The sequence below is a fragment of the Macaca mulatta genome, chromosome X (genome assembly GCF_049350105.2).
Source record: "Macaca mulatta isolate MMU2019108-1 chromosome X, T2T-MMU8v2.0, whole genome shotgun sequence".
Lineage (NCBI taxonomy): Eukaryota > Metazoa > Chordata > Mammalia > Primates > Cercopithecidae > Macaca > Macaca mulatta.
In genome coordinates this window covers 142,543,826-142,568,669 of record NC_133426.1, presented here as the reverse complement: position 1 = coordinate 142,568,669, position 24,844 = coordinate 142,543,826, and the positions used below count along the sequence as shown (strand labels likewise).

The 24,844-nt window shown below is 39.8% G+C and overlaps 1 protein-coding gene across 8 annotated transcripts in view; it reads left to right on the top strand.

Annotated features, from left to right (window-relative positions):
* MAP7D3 (MAP7 domain containing 3) overlaps window positions 1-23,412 on the top strand; it is a 286,896-nt gene extending 263,484 nt beyond the window's left edge. For 2 of the 8 annotated variants that reach the window (XM_077989382.1, XM_015128288.3), the window contains 13 exons: window positions 3,590-3,685; window positions 7,703-8,427; window positions 9,005-9,132; window positions 9,373-9,581; window positions 11,165-11,300; window positions 12,497-12,644; window positions 13,911-14,015; window positions 15,040-15,093; window positions 17,445-17,538; window positions 18,915-19,113; window positions 20,205-20,283; window positions 20,377-20,474; window positions 21,702-23,412. In XM_077989382.1, coding sequence (XP_077845508.1) covers window positions 3,590-3,685; window positions 7,703-8,427; window positions 9,005-9,132; window positions 9,373-9,581; window positions 11,165-11,300; window positions 12,497-12,644; window positions 13,911-14,015; window positions 15,040-15,093; window positions 17,445-17,538; window positions 18,915-19,113; window positions 20,205-20,283; window positions 20,377-20,442 — 2,039 coding nt within the window. In that variant the 3' untranslated portion in view covers window positions 20,443-20,474; window positions 21,702-23,412. The remainder of the gene's footprint in view (window positions 1-3,589; window positions 3,686-7,702; window positions 8,428-9,004; window positions 9,133-9,372; window positions 9,582-11,164; window positions 11,301-12,496; window positions 12,645-13,910; window positions 14,016-15,039; window positions 15,094-17,444; window positions 17,539-18,914; window positions 19,114-20,204; window positions 20,284-20,376; window positions 20,475-21,701) is intronic. The other 6 variants (XM_077989385.1, XM_077989384.1, XM_015128290.3 and 3 more) reach the window with 6 other exon arrangements.
* The last annotated feature ends 1,432 nt before the right edge of the window (window positions 23,413-24,844 follow it).

Sequence of the window (24,844 nt, the reverse complement as noted above, 5' to 3'; positions counted from 1 at the left end):
CTCAGTAGCTGAAACTGAAACATATTTTGGTCAAAAGACATTGCCATTAAGTGGCATAATTATTTATTTGAAAATCAGTTCATATTCTACCAGCCTATAAGTGAAATTGTGTTTTCTACAGACTGGTTAGACTAGTTATTCAATTTCCATTAAGTATTGTGAATATTACCTCATTTTAGAAAAATAATAACATATATATAGCAGTGGACAGGTTGATCTGCATTACATATGTCATATTTGTTATTCACAATTATCTTAGAAAATTGACAGACAAATATAATTGCCTTCCTTGTTTTATAATTAAGACTCCAAGAAATTCAGTGATTTCTACTCTAACATCCTTTTCTATGGTTTATATTTTGGTCATTTGATAGATGGATCATGATATTTAAATTGTACCTTTCATTTATAAGCCAGTGTTTTCCCCCAAAAGCAAATAAAGTGATAATGATGTTTAATGATAGACGTATTGCCAAGCTCCACTTTACTACTCTTCCTAATGGCAACACAGAGTTGTTTCAAATACAGTGAAGTTGTCTACTATGAATAATTCAAATATCTTTTTGTTTCTGGTATGTACCCTTTTAATTAGTGTTCCTTATTAAAAGAAAAATCTATATCCAAGTGTGTGTCAATAACCATGTCTGGCTTGTAGCACATGGTGCCTCTCACTGATAATTGAAATGGATTAGGCAACCGTACCCATCAGTCCAAAAAAAGGATCCCTTTTCTTTCCAGAGGAAAAAAAGGAGTGTTCTTGAGAGGAAAAAGAGAGAACAAATTCCACATCATTCCTTTAAACTTAGCCATTAAAAAAGATGAGGAAGGATGGCTTTTGTGCCTTGTGAATTGAATAAGGCGTAATTATAGTTTGAATTTTAAAATGTTTGTTTTGCATTATTAGGTGTCTCGACAATTTTTGAGCAATGCTGATTGCTGTAAAATTCCAGTACAGCAAAAGATTTTGGATACCATTTAAAGTGTAATTAATTGTAGCAGTAGTTAACCTTATGGAAAAGATTTCCATTTTTGCCTAAAACAATATAGTTTTTAATATGTTGAAAAGGATTTCGAGGGGGAAAGGATTTCTGTTCAAACTTACATTGTGTTATTTGTACTTTTAGGACTCTTAAAATTTCAATGATGAGCTTGAGAGGTCTTTTATTTTATTGTCAGTCTGAGTATATCACATTTTCTCTTGTATTGGTCTGAGAAAAGTTCATCCACTTACCACCTCCACCCTCAATGTGCTTTCCCAAAGCATTTTTATGTATAGTCTGGGTTCATTCATAGATTAATATGGGAAGATTTTCTCTGGCACCTTGCTTATAATATGGTAAAATTAATTTATTATTCACCAACTAAATCCTTTAGAAAAATTAGATAACATTAATTGCAGTGCCATGTTTATGTACTTTCATTTTAATATATCTTAATTGTTCCACAAGCATTGACTCTGTTTTACTATCTAATTGCTTTCAGGAATTAGCAAAGATTTATCTCATAGACATTTATTACATATTTAATATAATGAGCAAAAGCCTTATTAGTGAGACAGGTCAAGAGAAGGGACAGATTATGACTTCAGGATAATAATTAGTTAAATTGTACTGTGACGGAGCAATTCCAAATAAAACTTTTAAAATGATTTCTTTATTAACTTTTATTACAAGAAGGTATGTGTGGAAGACACTTTGTGAAATAACTTGCTTAAAGGTACAGTATGTTGCACACTCTGAAATAATGAATGCTATAATTAATGATTTCTAAGAAATAAAATCCATATTGGCAATGTCTTACCTTTAAATTGAAATGAAACCTGGTCAATTCAGAGAGATCAACATTTTAAACTCAAATAAAGTTAATAATGTAACCTGTAATATTTTAAATAACTATTTTAAATCTGGGTTGATTCAAGTAGTCTACTTTTTTCTACTCATTGCTGATTCATAATAACTGCTCACACCATTTTGTCATTTTTTGCAGTATGCTAATAAAAGGTACTGACTTTAATCACTTGATCGAACCACCTCTGTGGTTCATGCTGCTCAATCATGTTATTAATTCAAGGAATTTTCAGATGATGCTGTGTTGTCAACATGTACTTTAGTTTACAAATCCCCGAAAGATAAATTATTATTATTATTTTTTTTTTTTTGAGACGGAGTCTTGCTCTATCGCCCGGGCTGGAGTGCAGTGGCGGGATCTCAGCTCACTGCAAGCTCCGCCTCCCGGGTTTAGGCCATTCTCCTGCCTCAGCCTTCGGAGTAGCTGGGACTACAGGCCCCCGCCGCGTCGCCCAGCTAGTTTTTTTATTTTTAGTAGAGACGGGGTTTCACCGGGTTAGCCAGGATGGTCTCGATCTCCTGACCTCGTGATCCGCCCGTCTGGGCCTCCCAAAGTGCTGGGATTACAGGCTTGAGCCACCGCGCCCAGCCGAGAAATTATTTTTTAAACAGACATTTCAGCCGGGCGCGGTGGCTCACGCCTGTAATCCCAGCACTTTGGGAGGCCGAGACGGGTGGATCACGAGGTCAGGAGATCGAGACCATCCTGGCTAACCCGGGGAAACCCCGTCTCTACTAAAAAAATACAAAAAATTAGCCAGGCGAGGTGGCGGCGCCTGTAGTCCCAGCTACTCGGGAGGCTGAGGCAGGAGAATGGCGTGAACCCGGGAGGCGGAGCTTGCAGTGAGCTGAGATCTGGCCACTGCGCTCCAGGCTGGGCGACAGAGCCAGACTCCGTCTCAAAAACAAAAAAAAACCAAAAAAAAAAACCAAAAAAAACCAGACATTTCTCAGTATTCTGAGCTAGAATATCTCAAGTGAAATGAAAGTGTCTACACGGAAGCAGATTATTTCTCCTTGGGTTGCTTAAATCGTGGCATCTATACCAATTGTTAATATTCATTTTTATTTTAAAAATACTAGTTATAACTATTTAACTTGTAAGGTCCAGGACCCGAGCCTCTGAAAGCCATTTTTTGGCCATGATGCTACAGCTATCAATAACTTTATACCTGATATCAAAAGAATGGCTCTGTAGGGTAAAACACTGACAGTCTGTTCAAGCCTACACGTTGATACATGTGTAACTCAGATAATTCATTTTCTTTATGTTAAGAGCAAATATCTTTATTTAAATGATACCGGAGCTTCATGTTTTCTTCATTTTATTATATTGGTGTGTGCACGTGTGTGTGTGTGTACATGTGTGTATACATATATATCTTTTTAAAATATATGCATATATAACAAAAATATTAGTTATAACTGAAGTATAAATTGCTTTTAAGTATTAGGCATCATGTCTAAAGGGTTGTATGTTTGTAATTTGGGAACTTTGATGTCAGATAGTATCAGACATTTTACCTCTTAATTTTTACCATTTTCTAAATAATTTTTTTTTTCATTTCAGATAAAGAATAAACTTGTTTTAAGTTTGGGGATATAGAATCTCTGCATAATATTTGAAATTAAATCTTATAAGCAAGGTAGAGAACATAAAAAATGTTTGAAAAAGGAGTGTCTCACTCCTGAGATAATTAGTAGTTTATGAAAACTAATATTCTTTTGTACTTGCTCTCTAGGGAAAACAGACAAGGAGAGAAGCTCATCTTTAAATAGAAGAGATAGTAACCTACATTCGTCTACTGATAAAGAACAAGCAGAAAGGAAGCCACGTGGTTAGTTGCTTCTAAATACAAATTTTAAATAGTTTTTTAAAAGAGGTATTTTATGTCAACATTGAATTGCTTGAAAAATCATTCCCAAAATTGGAAGCCAAAATACTCCTTCTTAAACTAAAAAATGTGCTTTGGTGCCATGCTTATTTGGCTAAAGCCAGAAAAATCTGTCTTTAAATGAACTATATAATTCCTGGCATCATCTGACAAGGGGTGGATAATGCAGCTGAGGAAGTAAATCACAGAATATTGGTATAGATAGGTGTGTACTGGAGGATTTGATTCACTTCCAGTATTTCATTAATTTGGATTTGGAAGTTGAAATACCTGGCCACATTTCGAACTTGAAAGCTTTGCCCTTGCTTCATAACATTACCCACATACGTCCTTTGTGCATATTTTCACTGCTGATTATTCACAAAATTTCACAGTGATTACTAAAGCATTTCTTTATATAAAGTAGTTTCTTTTCTTTCTTTCTTTCTTTCTTTTTTTTTTTTGAAATAGAGTCTCGCTCTGTTGTCCGGGCTGGAGGGCAGTGGCACCATCTCAGCTCACTGCAACCTCCACCTCCCGGGTTCAAGCGATTCTCCTGCCTCAGCTTCCCGAGTAGCTGGGATTATAGGCGCCTGCCACCGCGCCTGGCTAATTTTTGTATTTTTAGTAGAAGTGGGGTTTTGCCATGTTGGTCAGGCTGGTCTTGAACTCCTGATCTCAGGTGATCCACCCATCTCGGCCTCCCAAAGTGCTGGGATTACAGCTGTGAGCCACCGTGACTGGCCATAAAGTTTCTTTTTAACACCTTTCCCTAGCATTTTCCTTTCACGTGTATTTGTTGCTTTTTGTTTGATACCAAACCATTCCTTTATAGAAGACTCTCCACTTAATTGATTCAGGTCAAATCCTGTTAGAACAAATGTCATTGACACAGGGATCTTTATGAACATGAAGATTTATTGGAGCAAGATATTTACAACAAAATTTACTTTTAACAAAAGTGTTTACTCACCTCCTTGGAGCCTTTGGCAGTGAACTTGAGCATTATGATTTTCAGTACTGTCTATCTGTAGGAATCCTTGTAAAAGTTGTTTTGCCGTGTGCAACTTGATTTCCTCAAGTGTGAGTTCCTCCATAAACTTCATACAGTGGGGAATGACTCTGTTTGAAATGTTACCTAGATTCTTTCCTTAGAGTTATTTTGGTATGTATGCTGTGGCCTTTCTTCTTTTATTCTGAGAATCTCTTCCTTGACAGTGCAGTCCAGTCAGATGACAGTGTTCAATCCTGGTATGTTTTGTGTTGCCGGGAAAGGTGCTGTTGAGAGCAGTTTGCATTGCTCTTTCTTGCTTTGCGTTTGTGAGACCTCCAATGGAATCCTTTGGATTTGTTTGCATTATATAGCTCGTTGCTCATATATCAGTTCTCAAGAGAATGATTTCATCAGTTGTCTGTTCAGCCCAACAAAAGCATCATTAGCCAGAAGCAGAAGTGCTGCTTCATTATCCAGTCCTGGAAAAGATGTTCCAGGTAACAGGTATATGGTGGAAAGCCAGGAGTTGTTGAGTGTTTGCATTTCAAAGCAGGCTTCATTACTGAATTTGTTGCATTTAGGCATCCAAATAGTTTGAATCAATAGTTATCATATTAGTGATTTTACCCAGCATTTGATGTTGCATATTTATTTTATGACTTCTAACATGATAGGGCAGTTATGTGGGAGACAGGTAATTTGTGGGATGAGATAGCTAACTTTGGAGGTGGTTGTTAAATTTTAAAGCTCTATGGGTTTTAAAAACATAGAAAACCTTCACTCATATCAAGGGAGAAAGTTTCCTACTCTACCTTCCTTTTTTCCCCTAAAATATGGAAGAATAGCATAGAGCCACCCTTCAGCTTTTAGTTAGAGACCTAAAGATTGTTCTTAACATGAAACATCTTCAGGGTTGTGTGGACTTTCATTTATAGTTTACATATAGTATTAGACTTGCCTTTGGATAGCTAGACCCCCCCCCCCCCAATAATGGAAAGGGCTAATGCATTGTTCCTATGATTTTTTTCTCTTTTTTCCCCTCCACTTTTTCCTTTACAGTGTATATCCCACTCCCTTTGCTTTTTCTCTGTTAGTATTCATATGATTAGTAAAATGCATCTAAATGCTATTACAGACTTTCTTGTACTGCAGTCTTATTTCTTTTGTTCTAATTCCTGACTTTTTTGTGCCCAATTATATGTATGTCAGGTTATTTTCTGCCAGTCTCCCTTTCCCACCGAATCTATGGTAAGATATTTCTATTACCACCATCCAAAAAACCTCAATATTTTGTCTTAAAAGTTTATAGCTAATAAAAATCCAGTTATACTATATTTTCTGCAGCACAAACTGTTGGTGTAATGTGACCGTTTAGGCATACGTAGATATGTAAATAAAATGCTTCCTCCACTAAAAATGAGGGACTAAAAGATAACATTTAATTTCGCTAAAGATTTTATTCATAAGTAGTCAATCTTTGGTAATTTGGTCTATTTTAATTATTTGATAAGATTAGGTGAAAATTTGCCACCCATACTTAAAGATGAGGTGGCAGATAAATTTAACCAGGTCTTTTTTTTTTTTTTTTTAATTTAATTTACCAGGTCTTAAGCCACCTCCAAATACCTTTTGAAAAATATTTAATTAGGCCAGGCGTGGTATCTCATGCCTGTAATGCCAGCACTTTGGGAGGCTGAGGCAGGTGGATCACCTGAGGTCAAGAGTTCAAGACCAGCCTGGCAACATGGTGAAACCCCGTCTCTACTAAAAATACAAAATTTTCCGGGTGTGGTGGCACATGTCTGTAATCCCAGCTACTTGGGAGGCTGAGACAGGAGAATCGCTTGAACCTGGGAGGCGGAGGTTGCAGTGAGCCAAGATTGTGCCACTGCACTCCAGCCTGGGTGATAGAGCGAGACTCCATCTCAAAAAAAAAAAAAAAATTAATCGTATAAGCAATAAATATTTCGTGTAGAAGAAGTTTTTAATCTAATCCCCCATTATCCCAGTGCTCACTGGTAACTTCATATTTTTCTTTGCATTTTCTTTTTCACAAAATGAAATAACCTGTTTTCCATCTCCTATGTCCAAAATATTGCATATTATTACTCTTAGTGACTGCCTTAATATGGCCCACATTTCCTTTGGAACATTTGGATGGTATTTTCAATTTTTTCAATATTATAAACAGTAGTAATTAGCAACCTTATACAAGCATTTTTATGTATTTATGTAATTTTTTTTCCTAAGGGTAAACCTAGAATTAGAATTGCTCGAACAAACAGTATGTACTTTTTATGCTCCCCAGGGAAAATATACACATCTATACTCCCACCAGTGGTGATGAGGTTCTAAACATTGGTATTAATCACTTTCTTCCATCTTACCTGGCACCAAATATTATCATTTTTGTCCATTTGATAGGAAACATAAAATTAGATTGTTAAACGTGGAAGGGACCTTAGAGATCCAACCCACTCTGATTAATGTCTTATTACAGTTTTTAGTGTGGGCGAGAAAATGCTCTTTCTTACATTCTATTCTAAAACATTAAAATATGGAGTGTCTTACATAATCACCTATAATGGTAAGATCTCTAGCCCTGGTGAAGATGTTTAGATTACTTTTAGAAAGGGTTGAAGACCTTGTGCTTTTTTGTGAAAATTATTCTGAAATATAGTATGATTAAAATAGAAACAGCTTATTGCAAACATCAACTTTGGAGAAGCATCTTATTTTCATCTGTAATAGACTATTGCCTTTACAACGACTGTTGTTAATGTTGCTTCTGAAGTACTGACTTTGTGATGGTTCTGTCCTGTGTCTGTCATCCATTTCACTGAACTTCTCCTGTGTTGTGTGTAATCCCTGTGCTTTCCTAATAAACAATCTCTTTTCTCTGTTCCTGTTCTTATACTGTGTACATGGTGCATCCTTTTCTTGTCAGATTTCTAACTTAGGGAATTTCATTCTCTGTCCTCATTCAGTTACAGGTGTCACCAATTATGTAATGCGGTATGTCACTGTACCCTTGCGTAAATGTACTAGTGACGAATTGAGGGCTGTTATGTTTCCCATGTCAGCAATGAAAATACCTCCTCAAACAAAAGTAGAAGAGGCTCCCTTGGAGAAAGTAGAGACACCTCCCAAGGCAAGTGTGGATGCACCCCACCAGGTGAATGTGGAAGTATTCTGCAACACAAGCATGGAAGCATCCCCCAAGGCAAGTGTGGGCATGGCCGCTGAGGTGAGCACGGACTCATCCCCTGTGGCGAGTGTGGATGTGTCACCTGTGGTGAGCACATATGATTCTGAGATGAGCACGGACGCATCCCCCGAGTTGAGCATAGACACACCCCTGAAGGTATACCTGGAAACAATTCCCAAGGTGAGCATAGAAGCATCCCCGGAGGTGAGCCTGGAAGCACTCCCAGAGGTGAGTGTAGAGGCAGCCCCAGAGGCAAGTGTGGAATCACCCCCAGAGGCGAGCCTGGAAGCACCGTCAGAAGTGAGCATGGAAGCAGCCCTAGAGGGGAGCTTGGAAGCACCTCCCAAGGGGAGTGCAGAAGGTGCCCCCAAGGAGAGTGTGAAAGGGTCACCCAAAGAGATCATGGAGGCGTCTCCTGAGGCAATGGTGAAAGCATCCTCCAAGACATCCCTTGAAGCAAGCATGAAAGCATCTCCCAAGGCAAAAGCGAGAGACGCTCCAAAGGTTTGTCAAGTGCCTGTTATTGACAAATTTTCTATTAAAATATGTATATTTTGTTGTATAGTTCAAAATAGGTCAGATTTTACAACATAACCGGCATATTATTTACAGTATTCTGCAATATAATTAATAAAATAGGTTAACTCACTTAAGCTAGGAATTTAAAATTCTCTGATGTCCATTGTACCACTTTTCCTCCAAAGCTGAAATATTAGTGAGTTTTTATTAGAAGGGAGAAAATGTAAGTTTATATGAACTGTGTTTCTAAACTCTGAAGAAATGTTTTTTGAGAAATGTTTTAAACCCTGAATTAGGATTTGGAAATTGAGTTTGGTTTTGAAGGATAGTATTTCTTTTAAACCTGTTATTTCTGTGATCTCCTGGAATTGTGTAATGTAAATTGTTAGTCCAGAAGCAAATATCAATGTCCTGATTCTCATGCTCTAAAAGAAAATTGCAGTTTAAAGAATTCTAATTGTGTTTTATTCGGAATGTTTTTCTCTTAAAAAAAAAAAAAAAAAAAAGCCAGCTACAGTAAAAGAATTGTTAGTAATTTACTATCTTGTGTTTACCTGTTCAGAAATCAGACATGGAAAAACAGGCCTTAACCCTTATTGCCAAGAAGCGTCTATCATCATACACTGAGTGTTATAAATGGTCATCATCTCCTGCAAATGTCTGTGGTCTGCCATCTCCCATCAGCACTAAGTAAGCAGCTTATTAGCAACTGTTCCTGATAGGCATTTTACTAGAACAAATTCCGTGTCAATGTTTGATGAGTGAAATAGTATGCATGGTAACACAAATGTAAAGGGGAAAAAGCCTGTAAAAAGGGATTTACTGTTCAGAAAATTTCCCCGATTATAATGTCACCTCATAATATCATCTTAAATTTTACGAAATTGTACACTGAAAATTAATTAGCAAATGTGTATTACTTTTTCTCAGCAGGCAAATCCAAAAGAACCGCCCTCCATCACCATTACCACTTATTTCAAAACAGTCACCACCGACTTCTTTTCCTTATAAAATGATGCCTATTCAACACACCATGTCTGTGCAAAGTGCATCAAGTACTGTCAAAAAGAAAAAAGAAACAGTTTCTAAAACCACTAACAGATGTGAGGCTTTGAGCCAGAGGCATATGATCTATGAAGGTAAGTTCTTGCACTAAGAAGTTTATCTTTAGCAACACAGAAAATCTTACTGTATTCTGGGAAAGGTTCACTTCATTTTATTCCCCAATTGAGAGAACTTTAGGGAATTATTTTCCTTTTAGATAAAGAGAATCTAACCAATCTCTGGTACATTGGAATGTATCCTCTCTGTTTGTTTGTCCTTGCCAAAGCTTTCTTCTCACCCCTTTGTTTTGAAAAATCCATTTTTGGAACTGCTTTTAAAAGCATAAGTCTAGCCAGGCATGGTAGCTCACGCCTGTAATCCCAGCACTTTGGGAGGCTGAGGTGAGAGGATTGCTTGAGCCCAGGAGTTTGAGACCAGCCCAGGCAATATAGGAGAGAGACCCCTGTTTCTACAGGAAAAAAAAAAAAGCCTGATGTGGAAAGGGTAGGCTGTATATTCTGTTAGGGGATTGAGGATAAGAGTAAGCCATATTATACTATAACTGCCTAGCTTAAGGTGGTACACATCTGTAGTCCCAGCTAGTAGGGAGGCTGAGGTGGGAGGATTGCCTGAGACCAGGAGGTGGAGGCTGCAGTGAGCCGTGATAGTGCCTCTCCACTCTAGTCTGGATGAGAGAGCGAGATCCTGTATCAAAAAAAAGCACAGGTCGGATGAGAGGTTTGGTCTAGGTGATTCCTAAGATCTCTTCTAGTTCTGATAGTGATGGTTCTTGGAGAGAGCATATCCACTCGTGGATGAGCAGGTTTTTCCCAAGATTTAGGTTCGTTTCTATATATAGGCCATAATGTGGTGTCCCTTGATTTGTGTAGTATTCCTGAAAGTGCCATATTGCTATTTTGCCCGTCACATGCATTCTTAATACCCATGGACATTACTTAATTTCAAAAACACACTGGGGAATTTTGCTTTTTTAGGGAATTCCACAGTGAACTTTTTTGGTAACAGAAAAAATCTTTTAATTACAGATTACTCATTCCTGATATGTCTTCTCATTTTCATATGTGATTTATTTAAAATAAATTAGTTATATAGACCAAAATATTATAATATGCCTCCGTGTACTCACCTTATTTTACTGATCGTCTTGGTTTTGTTATCTACAGTTAGCTACTCTATGATCAACCAAATGTACACACTATTATCAAGGTTTAGCTAAATAGTAATTATATAGTAAAAATGATGGACAAATCTCAAAATGTATGCCAGATGTATTTTTGTTTGAGTATTGAAGATACTTGTACCCTTCATTTGGACCAAGCGTAAGCTTGTCTTCCTCTATATTCAGTATTTCTTACTCTTTTCCCATGGGATTAGTTGATTCAGTTATCTCAAAACCACTAAAAGGAAAGTAGAAGTACATTATTCCATTTTGGAACAAGTAGGTGTTAAAAAGAAAATGCTACAGCTATTGTTGGGGCTGCAGTTTGAACAAAATCTGTTACATAATCACCTGTAGTTTGCTTGTGATTTATAAATTTTGGACTATGCACATATATATATATATATTTTAATGTTTTGGATTGTGTTGCACTTCTTTGTTGGAGTGAGAGATGATTAGCTCTCTAAACTAACTGTTGCACATATTTATTTAAACTAGAGTCTGGTAATAAGAGTACTGCAGGTATTATGAATGCCGAGGCGGCAACAAAAATTTTGACAGAATTACGCCGCCTTGCTCGTGAACAAAAAGAAAAAGAGGAAGAAGAAAGACAACGGGAAGAAATGCAGGGAAGGTCAGCACAAAGTCTTCCTTCCTATACTATAAATCTTGAGTAGGGCCCAAATTTTTGAAAGTCAAAATTTTACCCTCAAGTTATAAATTCTCAAGGAACAATTGACTTCAGTGAGGATCAGAAGTGCCTCATTGCCTGTATAGGAAGCATTTCAAGCCCTTGTAAATGGCTAAGCTAAGGACCCTGGTGTGTGGATAAATGGCACAGTCCTTTTTAGCCTCCATACGTCACGTGCCATTAAGGTGTGCTAGGAGGATGCACAGAGACCAAACTCACATTCAGGATTTGAACTCTCAGCACCAGAGTGGTATATAAGAACCTATCTGTTTGTGTTCACTAGTGTCAGCCCTTTATTTTAAAAGACTTGTAATGTCAGGATTTTTAAACCTGAAAATTATACTTACGTTACGTTTTACTTTTCCTGTGATCTTTGTGACACCTGTATCCCATCAGGCCAGTGAGTCATTGCTAGAAGGATTTCCTTTGTAGGCAGCAAATCTCCTGTACAGTTGTGTACATTCAAATTCTAGCAAAGGTTTCTTGCTCCTCCATCTTGAGGCCTATTTTATGTCGGGCCTTGTAATGTAAACCTCTGTCCACTGGCTGCAGGGAATAATAACAGTACTGACTTTGCTTTTAAGTATTTAGTGTTATTTGAAATAATCATACATTTTCCATATGCTTACATGGGCCTGGGAAAAAGAAGGGAATATTATGAATTACAAAAAAAACTCTAACTCAAAGAATATTATTCATCGCTTCATATAAACAGAGCTGATTTAGCATTTGAAAGTGCTGAATACTAGGGAGCCACCAGACTCTGCTCTAAATTATCTCTGTAATCCCCACGAGAGATTGGGTGTGAGCAAGTGTAAATAAGGCCTTTTAGGGGATGTCGTGTCTCAAAGACAGTTAAGGAATGATTTCCTCTCACGTATGTGTGTTTTTTAATAAGCAAAGTTATCTATTACTTGATTGAAATATTTTTCTGCTCCCGAGGGCTAGTTTTTCTCTTTAAAAAGGGTGGAATTGTGTAATTGCTATATAGTAACAACACAGAAGATGTAGTGACTCTGGTGTAGATATAAATTGTATTACTATACATAGGAAGTTTCACTGTAAAAACTCACATACTACTGCAAGCTGAATATGGTAGCAATCAAGATGAACACTAACAATTATTTAAATACTCTCAGGGTCATTAAGAAATCAAAAGACGTGGCAAAGGAAGCAGTTGGAGGCCAAGCAGAAGACCTCTTGAAACTCAAAGATGGGCAGCGACCAAAGGAGACTAAAAAGAAGAAAGGATGGCTGGATCAGGAAGACCAGGAAGCACCACTGCAGGTTTGCTGGCTTGACACTTTATCAGGAGATAAGAACCAGATTATAAAGTTCAGATGGAACCCAAAGCAAAAATCTCTGTCTCTGAGAAAGAAGACATGAGCAGATTCTCTGGCTGCTTTTTTTTTTTTTTTTTTTTTTTTTTTTTTTTTTTTTTTTTGAGACAGAGTTTTACTCTTCTCAGCCAGGCTGGAGTGCAATGGCGCGGTCTTGGCTCACTGCAACCTCTGCCTCCCAGGTTTAAGCCATTCTCCTGCCTCAGCCTCCCAAGTAGCTGGGATTACAGGCGTCTGACACCACGCTTAGCTCATTTTTGTATTTTTGGTAGAGATGGGGTTTTACCATGTTGGCCAGGCTGGTCTTGAACTCCTGACCTCAGGTGATCCACCTGCCTCAGCTTCCCAAAGTGCTGGGATTACAGGTGTGAGCCACTGCGCCCAACCTCTGGCTGCATTTTTATGTTATAGTCTCTATTACCCAGTACCACTGCAAGCCATTGTCAGTCACCCTCAGAAAACCATAGAATGTTTTCCTAGTGAAATAAGCAGAAAACAGCAAATTCTGTAGTCCTTAATTTGAAATCCAAATTGCTTAAACAGATTCAACATCCTACATTGGTTTCCCCCATCTTGCATTCTGTGGTACCACATACAACTCCATCAACTGGACCTTATACCCCTGTGACAGATAAGATAAACCATAAATACTTCTACAAGTTTAAAATCATTAACTGATAAGAATGTCTCATCTATCTAAAGTCAAATTATTGGGTAAATAAATGCCCAAACTGAACTCAGATTATACTGTTTGAATTATTACCATAGCCCAATTTATATTCCCAGTTTTTAGTGTATCATTCACCAGCATTGGTCATGTTTTATATATGATTGTTTATGCTTGCATTTCTCAGGAAGGTGCCTTCAAGAATTCTCTCAGTGCTTTTGAGAAATGTCAGGCTGTTCACTCCTGTTACTGTGTTAATGGATAGCTTCACAGTCACATACTTTGAATTAGGATGGTATGATGTTCATAACGATGACCCTGTGGTCCTGAATCCTCAAGACAACATTTAGCCTAGCTTTGTGCATTCTAACTAGTGCTTTGAAAATTGACAGTCCACAAATACCATAATATAGGACCCCTCATCCAAAAGGTTGCACTCTTTTGTTATGCTAGATAACATTTTACCATTGAAATTTTTAAACTAGAGTTCTCTGATGTCACTCAGGTATCTTGAGATTAAATGATATTTTTATACAAATTTCCTAGAAAGGGGACGCCAACATAAAAGCTCAAGAGGAAGCTGACAAACGCAAGAAAGAACACGAGAGAATTATGTTACAAAATTTACAAGAACGGTTAGAAAGGAAAAAGGTACTCACTGTCTGTTTGGGGGGACTTGATTCTGTGTTTTAAACAGTGTTGGGCACCTGATATCAGCATGTTTTTAAGAATCACAAATCTGATATATGCTAGCTCCTGGTGGCTTTTCCACTCGATTCTCTTCTTTATCCAAGGATCTGACCTCTCCTACATAGAAGGCTGTCCTCTTACTGATCATGCCTCCCACTCATGGACCCTTGGTGGCCATTACAGTGATGCCTCACTATATCAAACCTCTGGTAACAAAACTCCTCTGAGCAGAAGGACTCCAGTCATGGTAGGGGTTGGTGGAAGTTAAGACTTTCTTCTAAACTGGCTGGAAATTGCAGCAACTACATGGGAAGAAGCAGAAACTGCAAGCCTCTTTGAGAGGCCAAGGTGCAGGCTGTTTTTAAGGTAGGGCCACATGTGAGCTCATCTGGCAGCCCTGGTCCAGGCTGAGTTGCTGCAAGGCCTATCTGGTAGTAGATTGGTCACCTTGACGGGACCAGGGAGCTGCAACTCTCCTCACTGCAGGGAAAGAAGTGTGCACAGGAGAGAGAATTCCTGTCCTTCCCTAGAAGTATATTTCTCCTCCACCTCCCATCTTCTCTCTTCATTAACACAATAACAGTGTGGCATCATTGAGGTGTATTATTTTCATTAACATTGGCTTCAGGAATCAACTGAAGACTAAAGACTAAAATTATGTTAAAAGCTCTAATTGGTTTGCAATAATATATGCTTAGCCTAAGTAATGAATTTCTGCATATGCAAAATTAGGAGTGAGATGTTGTCATTTGGATGTTTGTGTTATAACAAATACGGCAGTCATTCAGGGCATTTTATAGCTGAAACTGGGATTGGGATAGGAAACTCAACTGCCACCATAAGCCTTTTGTTGGTAATATTTGTGGTTTTGGAGCAATCACTGTCATTGTCCACCTCTGTGAAATGGGGATAATCAACTCCTTTAGGATAACTGTTTGGTTTCTCAACTGTTTTCATGTTTGAATTTTTCTTTCCCTTTAAATAGAGAATAGAAGAAATTATGAAGCGGACGAGAAAGACAGATGTGAATGCCTCAAAGGTAGTCCCCATGCTCCTACTAGCAGTGTATAAGAATGCCTCTTGTTTCACATTATTGCCGAGTTTTTCACTTTACCCAATCTGGTGGTAATGAAATAAAGTATTACATTTGCATTTCCCTGATTATTAACAAGGTGTTGACCATGTTTTCATATCTTTAGTTAGCTCTCATGTTTTCTTTTGTGTGAAATGTTTTTTTTCGATCTTTTGCCCAAGACTTTTGGGTTGATTTGTCTCATTTGTAGTTCTTTAAATGTTATAGATACTGCTGCTTTTTTGGTTATGTGTTGCAGATATCTTCCCCCAGTTTACAGCTTATCTTTCTTTTTCTTTTTTTCTTTTTTTGTTTGTATACAATGTGTAATGATCAAATCACGATAATTAGCAAATCCATCACCTCAGATGCTGATCATTTTTCTCTTCTCTTTTTTTTTTTTTTTTTGAGACAGAGTCCCGCCCTGTCACCCAGGCTAGAGTGTAGTGGTGTGATCTCAGCTCACTGCAACCTCCACCTCCTGGGTTCAAGTGATTCTCCTGCCTTAACCTCCTGAGTAGCTGGGATTACAGGGGTGCGCCGCCATGCCTAGCTATTTTTGTATTACTAGTAGAGACAGGGTGACAGGGTTTCACCATGTTGGCCACACTGGTCTCGAACTCCTGACCTCAGGCGATCCACCCGCCTTAGCCTCCCAAAGTGCTGGGATTACAGGTGTGAGCCACCGCGCCCAGCCAGCTTATCTTTTCTTAATGTTGTCCTCTTCTGGATAGAAGCTTCTGATTTTTTGTTTTTTCTTTTTTTTTTTTTTTTTGAAATAGTCTTACTCTGTCACCCAGGCAGGAGCACAGTGGTGCAGTCGTGGCTCACTGCAACCTCCACCTCCCAAGGTCAAGTGATCCACCCATCTCACCCTTCCAAGTAGCTGAGACTACAGGTGCACGCCACCACACCTGGCTAATTTTTTATTTTTTTGTAGAAACAGGATTTTGCTGTTTCTAAAACTCCCGGGCTCAAGCAGTCCACCCGCTTCAGCCTCCCAAAGTGCTGGGATTTCATGCTTGAGCCACCATGCCCTGCATTCTGATTTTAATATTGTTGAATTGACCAGTATTTTCTGATGACTAATGAAGTCAAGCACCTTTTCATAAATGCTTACTGGCCTGTTGGAGATTCACTTTGGTGAAGTACCTTTTCAAGTCATTTGCCCGTTTTCCTATTTTGTCACCTGCCTTTTTCTGATTGAATTGTAGGCATTTTTACCTACACTGGTTAGGAGTCCTTTGGAGATATGTATATATATTGCAGGTATCTTCTTCCATGCCATAGTTTGCCTCACACTCTCCTAATGTCTGTTGATGAACCAGACGTAAGTTCTTCATTTTAACAAGCTTAAATTTATCATTTTTTTCCCTTATAGTGAGTGTTTTTGTGGTCTGTTTCATAATTATTTACCTACCCCAATGTCATGTCTTTTGATGGAGCACATGTAGTCAAGGCCTTTTTCCTCCAGATTCTGTGCTTTTTACATTCTGTGCTATAAGACTGATATTTTGTCTGTTTGCAATTACCCAGTTGTGGTCATTTACATTAAGTGACATGAGAATTTAGAGTAGAAATGTCATTTCCAAAAAGTGCTGGGAGTCATCATGTCAAAGTTCATTCAACTCATTAGGAGTTTTGCCTCAAGCAGCAACCTAAGGCTGGGTGCAGTGGCTCACATCTGTAATCCCAGCACTTTAGGAGGCCAAGGCAAGAGGAGCTCTTCAGCCCAGGAGCTCAAGACCAACCTGGACAACATAGTGTGAGAACTTATCTCTATAAAAAAAAATTAAAAATTAGCCAGGTGTGGTGGCATGCGTCTGTAGTCCCAGCTGCTTGGGAGGCTGAGACAGGAGGATCACTTGAGTCCCGAAGTTTGAGGCTGCAATGAGCTATGATCGTGCCACTGCACTCCATCCTGGGCAACAGAGTGAGACTTTGTCCCCCCACCAAAAAAAAAACAAAAACAGCAGTCAAAAACATTTTAGCTATTCACTGACTAGTCCCATCCCGCCTTAGTTAAGGTTCTGAGCAGGCAGAGAACAAATGCCAACACAAAGCTATAGTCCCTTGGCTCCTGCCCAGGGAAATCTTTCATTCTTGAGTGTCTTCCTAGCCAAAAGACACAGCTATGGGCACCTGTCCCTATCCTCTGTAGATTCTTGGGGCCAGTTAAAAGAGGTTAGATTTTTTTACCTTTTTGTTGAAATGACAAAAGTTAGCCATCAATCCAGCTTTGAAGCAGACTTCGTTGACATTCTAAACCAGGATGATTGAATATTAGTCATAATCAAGATTTCCTTTTTTAATCATAGGTCACAGAAACATCCAGCCATGACATATATGAAGAGGCTGAGGCTGACAACGAAGAAAGCGACAAGGACTCATTGAATGAAATGTTTCCATCAGGTTAGTCACAATTTAGGAGCTAGACTGCTTAGGTTCATATCCAGGGGCTCCTCTGCTTTTGAGCTGTGTGGCTTTGGGCAGGTCACTTAACCTTTCTGTGCTGAGTTTTTCCCATCTGAAAAAGGGGAAGCCAATGTCCTTTTCCTAGAGTGGATATGAGATTTCAGTGAGGTAAATCCATGTAATGCTAAAAACAGTGTCTGACACATAAACTCTCAATAAATAACAGCTGCTGCTGCTTATTATTTTAAAGATCATGCTAATAGACTGTAGACAGCAGCTCTTTCTCAGTTGAATGTGAGGATTGCCAGCATTTCAGAGCTCAACTCCTCAAGGCATCCATGATTGACCACAGGTGGAATTCCACTTTCCACTTCATTAAGAAAAATTGAATGCTTTCTCAAATGTCTGGACTCCCTTACAAGTAGGAACCACTTTGTAGTAACAGTAATTGCCATTTGAGAAAACATTATTTGTCCATATTTTTCCCGCCAGTGGATATTGAACAGGAAAGTCAGGTCCTCTACTAGGTGCTGGGAATGAAGGGGTGAAAAGACAAGGCCTGAGCTTGAAGGAGCTATAGCCAGTGGGAAGACAAACGTATGAGCAAACCATAATACTGCCACAAGATGATTGGGTTGAAAGAAGTTTGGTGAAAATACAATGAGAACATAGCAGTAAGAGCCCCTCAGTCTGCCTTAGGGCATTGAGGAAAGCCGAAGGTAGGAGGTAACATTAGAGGTAAGATGAGGCCGGGAGGTGGCTCACGCCTGTAATCCCAGCACTTTGGGAGGCCAAGGTGGGCGGATCACGAGGCCAGGAGATCAAGACCATCCTGGCTAACAGGATGAAATCCCGTCTCTACTAAAAATACAAAAAATTAGCCAGGCGTGGTGGCGGGCGCCTGTAGTCCCAGCTGCCTGGGAAGCTGAGGCAGGAGAATGGTGTGAACCTGGGAGGCGGAACTTGCAGTGAGTGAAGATCGTGCCTCTGTCCCAAGAAAAAAAAAAAATTAGAGGTAAGACGAAATGCATAAACAGAATTGGCTAGGTGAGTGATCAGGGGAGGGGCGAGAATCTGGAGCAGTCTTATCTCTGGTTGTTATTCTTTCCTAGCAAAGGAAAAAGGACAGATTCCTTAATGGTAGCCTCTTGGTGCCTCGAGGGCAGGGTGAGTGTGTGTGCTGAGCAGTGGCCCGAGACATGGCTCGGGAAACTCTGTGACTGCTGGGCCTGCCTCCCGGGAGTACTGCTGCTTGACTCTTCCTGCCTTCAGGCAGGCGATACCCACTCCTCATCCCATCAGGATCACAGCCTTCACTTTTTCTTGAATTCGTTATTGAAACTCCATATTTAATTGTGTTATTTTTTTTCTAGCCATTCTAAATGGCACAGGCTCACCTCCCAAATTTAAAATACCGTTCAACAATGCCAAGAAAATGACACACAAGCTGGTATTTCTAGAAGACGGTTCCAGCCAGGTCCGTAAAGAGCCAAAAACATATTTTAATGGTGATTTGAAAAACTTCAGACAAAAAAGCATGAAAGACACTTCAACACAGGAAGTAGTTTCAAGGTGAGTCACTTAGTCAGCTTATCTAAATAAACTTGGCAGGATTATGATTGACATTCTTAGAATGCTAAATAATATGATCTCTTGTGCTCTTAGTTTTTACCAAACACCATGTCACGTATTTGACTTAACAGAAATAAACTCATCCCCACAACAGCCTTGCTAAGTAAAGATCATCATCCCCATTTATAAAGACAAGGAGACTGAGGTACAGAGAGGGTAGGGGCTTTATTTGCCCAATATCCTGCTATTAAAGGGCAGAGCCCAAATTCAATTCCAGATACATCTGGCCCCAAACTTTACTTTCGTTCACATTGGTTAATGTTATCTCATGAAGTTGGGCAAGAAGACATTTGTGGAGTGATTGCAATATACCAGGCATTTTATATTACCTATTTCAATTATCAACACAACTCTAAGTGTGACAGTAATATCCTCATTTTATTAATTTTTTATTTTATTTTATTTTTTTAAGAGATGAGGTTTCACCAGATTGGCCAGGCTGGTCTTGAACCTCTTGGGCTCAAGTGATCTGCCCACCTTGGCCTCCCAGAGTGCTGGGATTACAGGCATAAGCCACCACGCCCGGCCATAATATGCTCATTTTCAGTGTAAGGAAACAAGGTCAGAAGTTAGGTCAGGAGAGCAGGAACTGATTCATGGAAAGGAACGCTACATGGGCAATTGCCTGAGAAGACGTTCACCTGCAAGGCCCACAGGAACAGGAGTCTGCTGAGAGGTGTGATGATGTGGAAGGAGCACTAGAGCTAGAGGACCCGTACCAGTTCTGTTACTACACCTCACTGGCCCATCCTTGACCAATCTAAGGGAGGGACAGGGTGTCTGGAGTCCTGCGTGCTTAGCTGCTCCTACTCCTGGTGCTTCCGTGGGACCTAGGGCTTTCTGGAATACAGTTTGAAAATCAGTGTGTCCTGTGATCTCTAGGGTTCCTTTCAGTCATCCTGTTCTATGATTCTGAAATGTTTTTTAATTCCAAGGCATTTCTTAGAAGTTAATCAAAAGACAAAGCTGCTTTTAGGCCAGAGCCTTGGTTTGGGAATAATTGGGATTCTAACCAAACTGTCTCTTTCCAGACCATCTTCCAAAAGAATGACCAGTCACACAACAAAAACCAGAAAGGCAGATGAAACCAACACCACCAGCAGATCCTCTGTTAGTATGAATTATGAGCAGCAGTGTATCTGTGACAAGATCACCAACATTGTAAGTCGCAGAACTATCTTTGTCACATTTTTCTCCTGACAGGCACAAACAAAATCTGAAGGATTCCATGACATCTCGCCAAAGTCCCCAGACACCTTTAGACGATAAGAGAAGAAGCAAACCTGTTTCTCCTCATTAGGGTAAGGCCTCATCTCATCCACCTTTTTCTTGAAAGGCAGTTGACCCCAAACCCCACTCCCCTCCTTCTAGCTGTTCCAGGGCAATCTTTGCACCATATAGCTTTGGAAGAGAAGAAGACAATTGTGGGTCTGCAGGAATGATGTGAGAGTCTTCCATTAAGTTGGTTTTGAGAGAATAGAGAGTAGATGACTTGATTCTAATTTTTATGTCCCACATTTCATGCCAGATATAAAAAATAAGTTTTGGCCAGGTGCAGTGGCTTACACCTGTAATCCCAGCACTTTGGGAGGCCAAGGCAGGCAGATCACTTGAGGTCAGGAGTTTCAGACCAGACTGGCCAACATGATGAAACCCCATCTCGGCCGGGCGTGGTGGCTCAAGCCTGTAATCCCAGCACTTTGGGAGGCCAAGACGGGTGGATCACGAGGTCAGGAGATCGAGACCATCCTGGCTAACACGGTGAAACCCCATCTCTACTAAAAAATACAAAAAACTAGCCGGGCGAGGTGGCGGGCGCCTGTAGTCCCAGCTACTCGGGAGGCTGAGGCAGGAGAATGGCGTGAACCCGGGAGGCGGAGCTTGCAGTGAGCCGAGTTCTGGCCACTGCACTCCAGCCTGGGCGACAGAGTGAGACTCCGTCTCAAAAAAAAAAAAAAAAAAAAAAAAAACCCATCGCTACTAAAAATACAAAAATTAGCCGGGTGTGATAATGCATGCCTGTAATCCCGACTACTTTGGAGGCCGAGGCAGGAGAATCACTTGAACCCAGGAGGCAGAGGTTGCAGTGAGCTGAGATTGTGCCACTGCACTCTAGCACTGTAGCCTGGGTGACAGAACAAGACTCTGTCTCAAAAAAAAAAAAAATGTTCTTTTCAAACTTGCATCCCAGACTCCTCTGAGCTCCTGGTCTGCTGGTTGCTTGGCAAGCACACAGACAGTTGATTAGGGCAGAAGATTAGGGAAGTCTTCAGAATAAGCCTCAACCTGTGTTTCCAAAACCAGAAGCCTCTTGTTTTTCTTTCCTTGAGAAGTTCTCTTTGAAATTGAGAAGCACCTTGGGCCTGGTTGGGGACTGGGGAAGTGAAGGACATTTATAGGACCAGTGTGTCAGCAACTCCAGAAGGGCTGCTGAGGGTCCTGGGCATGTACCCTGACGGGAGGCCAGGGACAAGTTGCTGTGAGACTAGCATCTTCTCTACTAATCTTTCTTTTATTTTTCCCTCTAGTCAGATATGTAAACCTTACTCAGCCTGGGAGATGAATACATCTTCCACTCTGGATAACTAAACTCCTGGGCCCATCAGTCCTCAAATTTTTCTGCTTCTGACTTGAACCTGGTAAAGGAAGTAACACCGAAAAATTGAAAGAAACTGTCAAAAGATCACCTTGATGTATATCTCAGAATATGTTAAAAATCATGTTGTTCTCTTGTGTCTAAGCAAGAGCTCTAAGTAAAGAGTTGTTTTTGTTTTCTTTGGAAAATCACCATTGTCTCTTATTCTTGTGTTGTCCTACCAATGTGTTTGCTGGAGCGAGTGCATCAAGGATGCTTTCCTGAAAGTGTAATTGTGGAGTTTCTAGAAGAATATGATTGCAGAACTAATTCTCTTTCAGTTTATATTTGAAATCTTAAAGTAATGCTTTTTCTTTTTCTTTCTCTTTTACTTTTTTTTTTTTTTTTTTTTTTTTGAGACGGAGTCCTGCCCTGTCGCCCAGGCTGCAGTGCAGTGGCGCAATCTCAGCTCACTGCACCCTCCGCCTCCTGGTCTCAAGCAATTCTCCTGTCTCAGCCTCCCCAGTAGCTGGGATTACAGGCATGTGCCACCACACCTGGCTAATTTTTTGTATTTTAGTAGAGATGGGGTTTTACCATGCTCACCAGGCTGGTCTTGAACCCCTGGCCTCAAGTGATCCACCTGTCTTGGCCTCCCAAAGTGTTGGGATTACAGGTGTGAGCCACTGGGCCCAGCCAAGTAATGATTTTTCTGTGTACCAGTGACAATTTTGACAGCTAAAACCTCACAGTTGATCTTGTAGAGAACATAATAGATTATGCAAGGGCCGCAGGATCACTCACAAGAGCTGTGTCAGATTGTTTCTAATATAAAAATACCAAAGGTTGCAAAATCCAATAAATTGTATTTTACCATGATATATGTATATTTTTAACTCTACCCATTTGTGCCAGTGAGTACACAGGCACCAATAGCCTCAAATGCTGGGAGTCCTGTAAAGCCCCATCTTGGAACAGTCAGCACCTTTCATGCTCTTGTCAGTGTTTCCTTTTGAAGAACATATTGGTGTTTATCTACAGAAACATGTATTATTTTCATTGTGTACATAAAGGAGTACATGGCTCTTGTCCCATGGGGTATGTTTAATTCCTCGAAATGTTTAATGTTTAAAGTATTTTTCGGCCTGTACTCTCCAGTTCTGTCGTTGAGTATATACTCAGGCTTGAGATATAACCAAATTTTGCTTGCCTTTCTCTAGCCACTGGCTGCCAGTGAGTCCGCGTGATAGGCACACAGAAATGCACACAGATGTACATACACGTATGTATGCACACACAGTATTATGATTCCATAAAATTCAAATGCAGATTAATTCTAATAATGAGTTTTCAGTGTTGAATTGCAAATAGTCCGAAGCAGGCCAGTGTTCCTTCTGGCTGCCAGTCCTGGATTAGTAAAAGGAGGTAATTCTTTCAGATTCCCTGGTTCTTTGCCACTCAGAGTATTGTACTTTTGATATAGAATAGAGAAAGTTACCTTTGGTTTAAAAACTATTTTTATATACTAGGTCTTTCATGTATAACACAGAGACAATCATCCTAACAAAAGAGTTTGTTATTTTTCTGCACAAATATCATGTGTTGAAATACCGTTACAGTTCCATATAAATGTGTGCTATATAAAATAAACTTTGCAGATAAAACAAGGGTTTTTTCATTATAATACTCAAAAAAGTGTACTGGTGGTGGTACAAAGGCAACACCAATTGTTGGCCAAGCTACGAACACAAGCAGCCAGCAAATTCAATGAACAGGAATCGAATTCTCTGATTTCCCTCTTCATCCAGTTGGTGATTTGGCAGAGTTCCACTTCTGGAATAGAAAGACGTGAGTTTGTTTGTTTGTTTGTTTGTTTTAGAGACAAGGTCTCACTCTGTGGCCAAGGCTGGAGTGCAGTGGCACAATCATAGCTAATTGCAGCCTCAAACTCTGAGGTTCATAGTCCTCCCACCTCAGCCTCCTGAGTAGCTGGGACCACAGTCATGGCACCATACCTGGCTTCTCTCTCTCTCTCTCTCTCTCTCTCTCTCTGTCGTCTTCCTTTTTTTTTTTTTTTTTTTTTTTTTTTTTTTTTTTGAGACGGAGTCTTGCCCTGTCACCCAGGCTGATCTTGAACTCCTGGCCTCAAGTGATCTTCCTGCCTCAGCCTCCAAAAGTGCTGGGATTACAGGCATGAGCCACCACACCCAGCCTAGATGTGAGTTTTCAAGCTCTGGTTGTCTTCCTGCAATTATTTCAGTGCTTGTTACTCTTCCCTGTGATGGTTCTCTTGTGTAAGTTGAGGCTTATTACTACAGTATCTTTTGAATTTTTTTTTTTTAATTTCTTGTTTTTTTCTTGCCCTGTTTTATAGGGCTGATCTTGCTTTTTTTATCCTAATAAAAATCGTATAACCTAAAAGTAACCATTTTAAAGTGGATATTCACAAGGCTGTGCAGCTATCCAATACCACTATCTAGTTCTGCAGCATTTTCATCACCCTGAAAAGAAAATCTGTACCCTTTAAGCGGTTACTCCCCTTTCCCTCCTCCCCTCGCCCCTTTAATTCTCACATTTGGTGCTCACCTTGGATGAGGAAAACCCTCTTGCTTTGAAAAGTCTGGGCGTGCATGCTCAGGTGGTTAATTGTGCTCTTTTATATACTCATCTCTTGACATCACTGTTACTGTGAATGGCAAAACAAATATTCTGATCTGCCTGTGAGTGTTTAGTTTCCAATTTTAAATCATGCTTTACTCCAGCAGTCCCCAACCTTTTTGGCACCAGGAACTGGTTTTGTGGAAGACAATTTTTCCATGAACCTTTGGTGGGGATGGTGCGGTGGTTTTAGGATGATTCAAGTGCATTTCTGTTCTTACATTGTAATATATAATGAAGTAATTATACAACTCACCATAACGTAGAATCAGTGGGAACCCTGAGCTTGTTTTCCTGCAACTAGACGGTCCCATCTGGGGATGATGGGAGACAGTGACATCATCAGACATTAGAATCTCATGAGGAGCGCACAACCTAGATCCCCCACATGCGTGGTTCACAATAGGGTTCTCACTTCTATGAGAATCTAATGCCGCT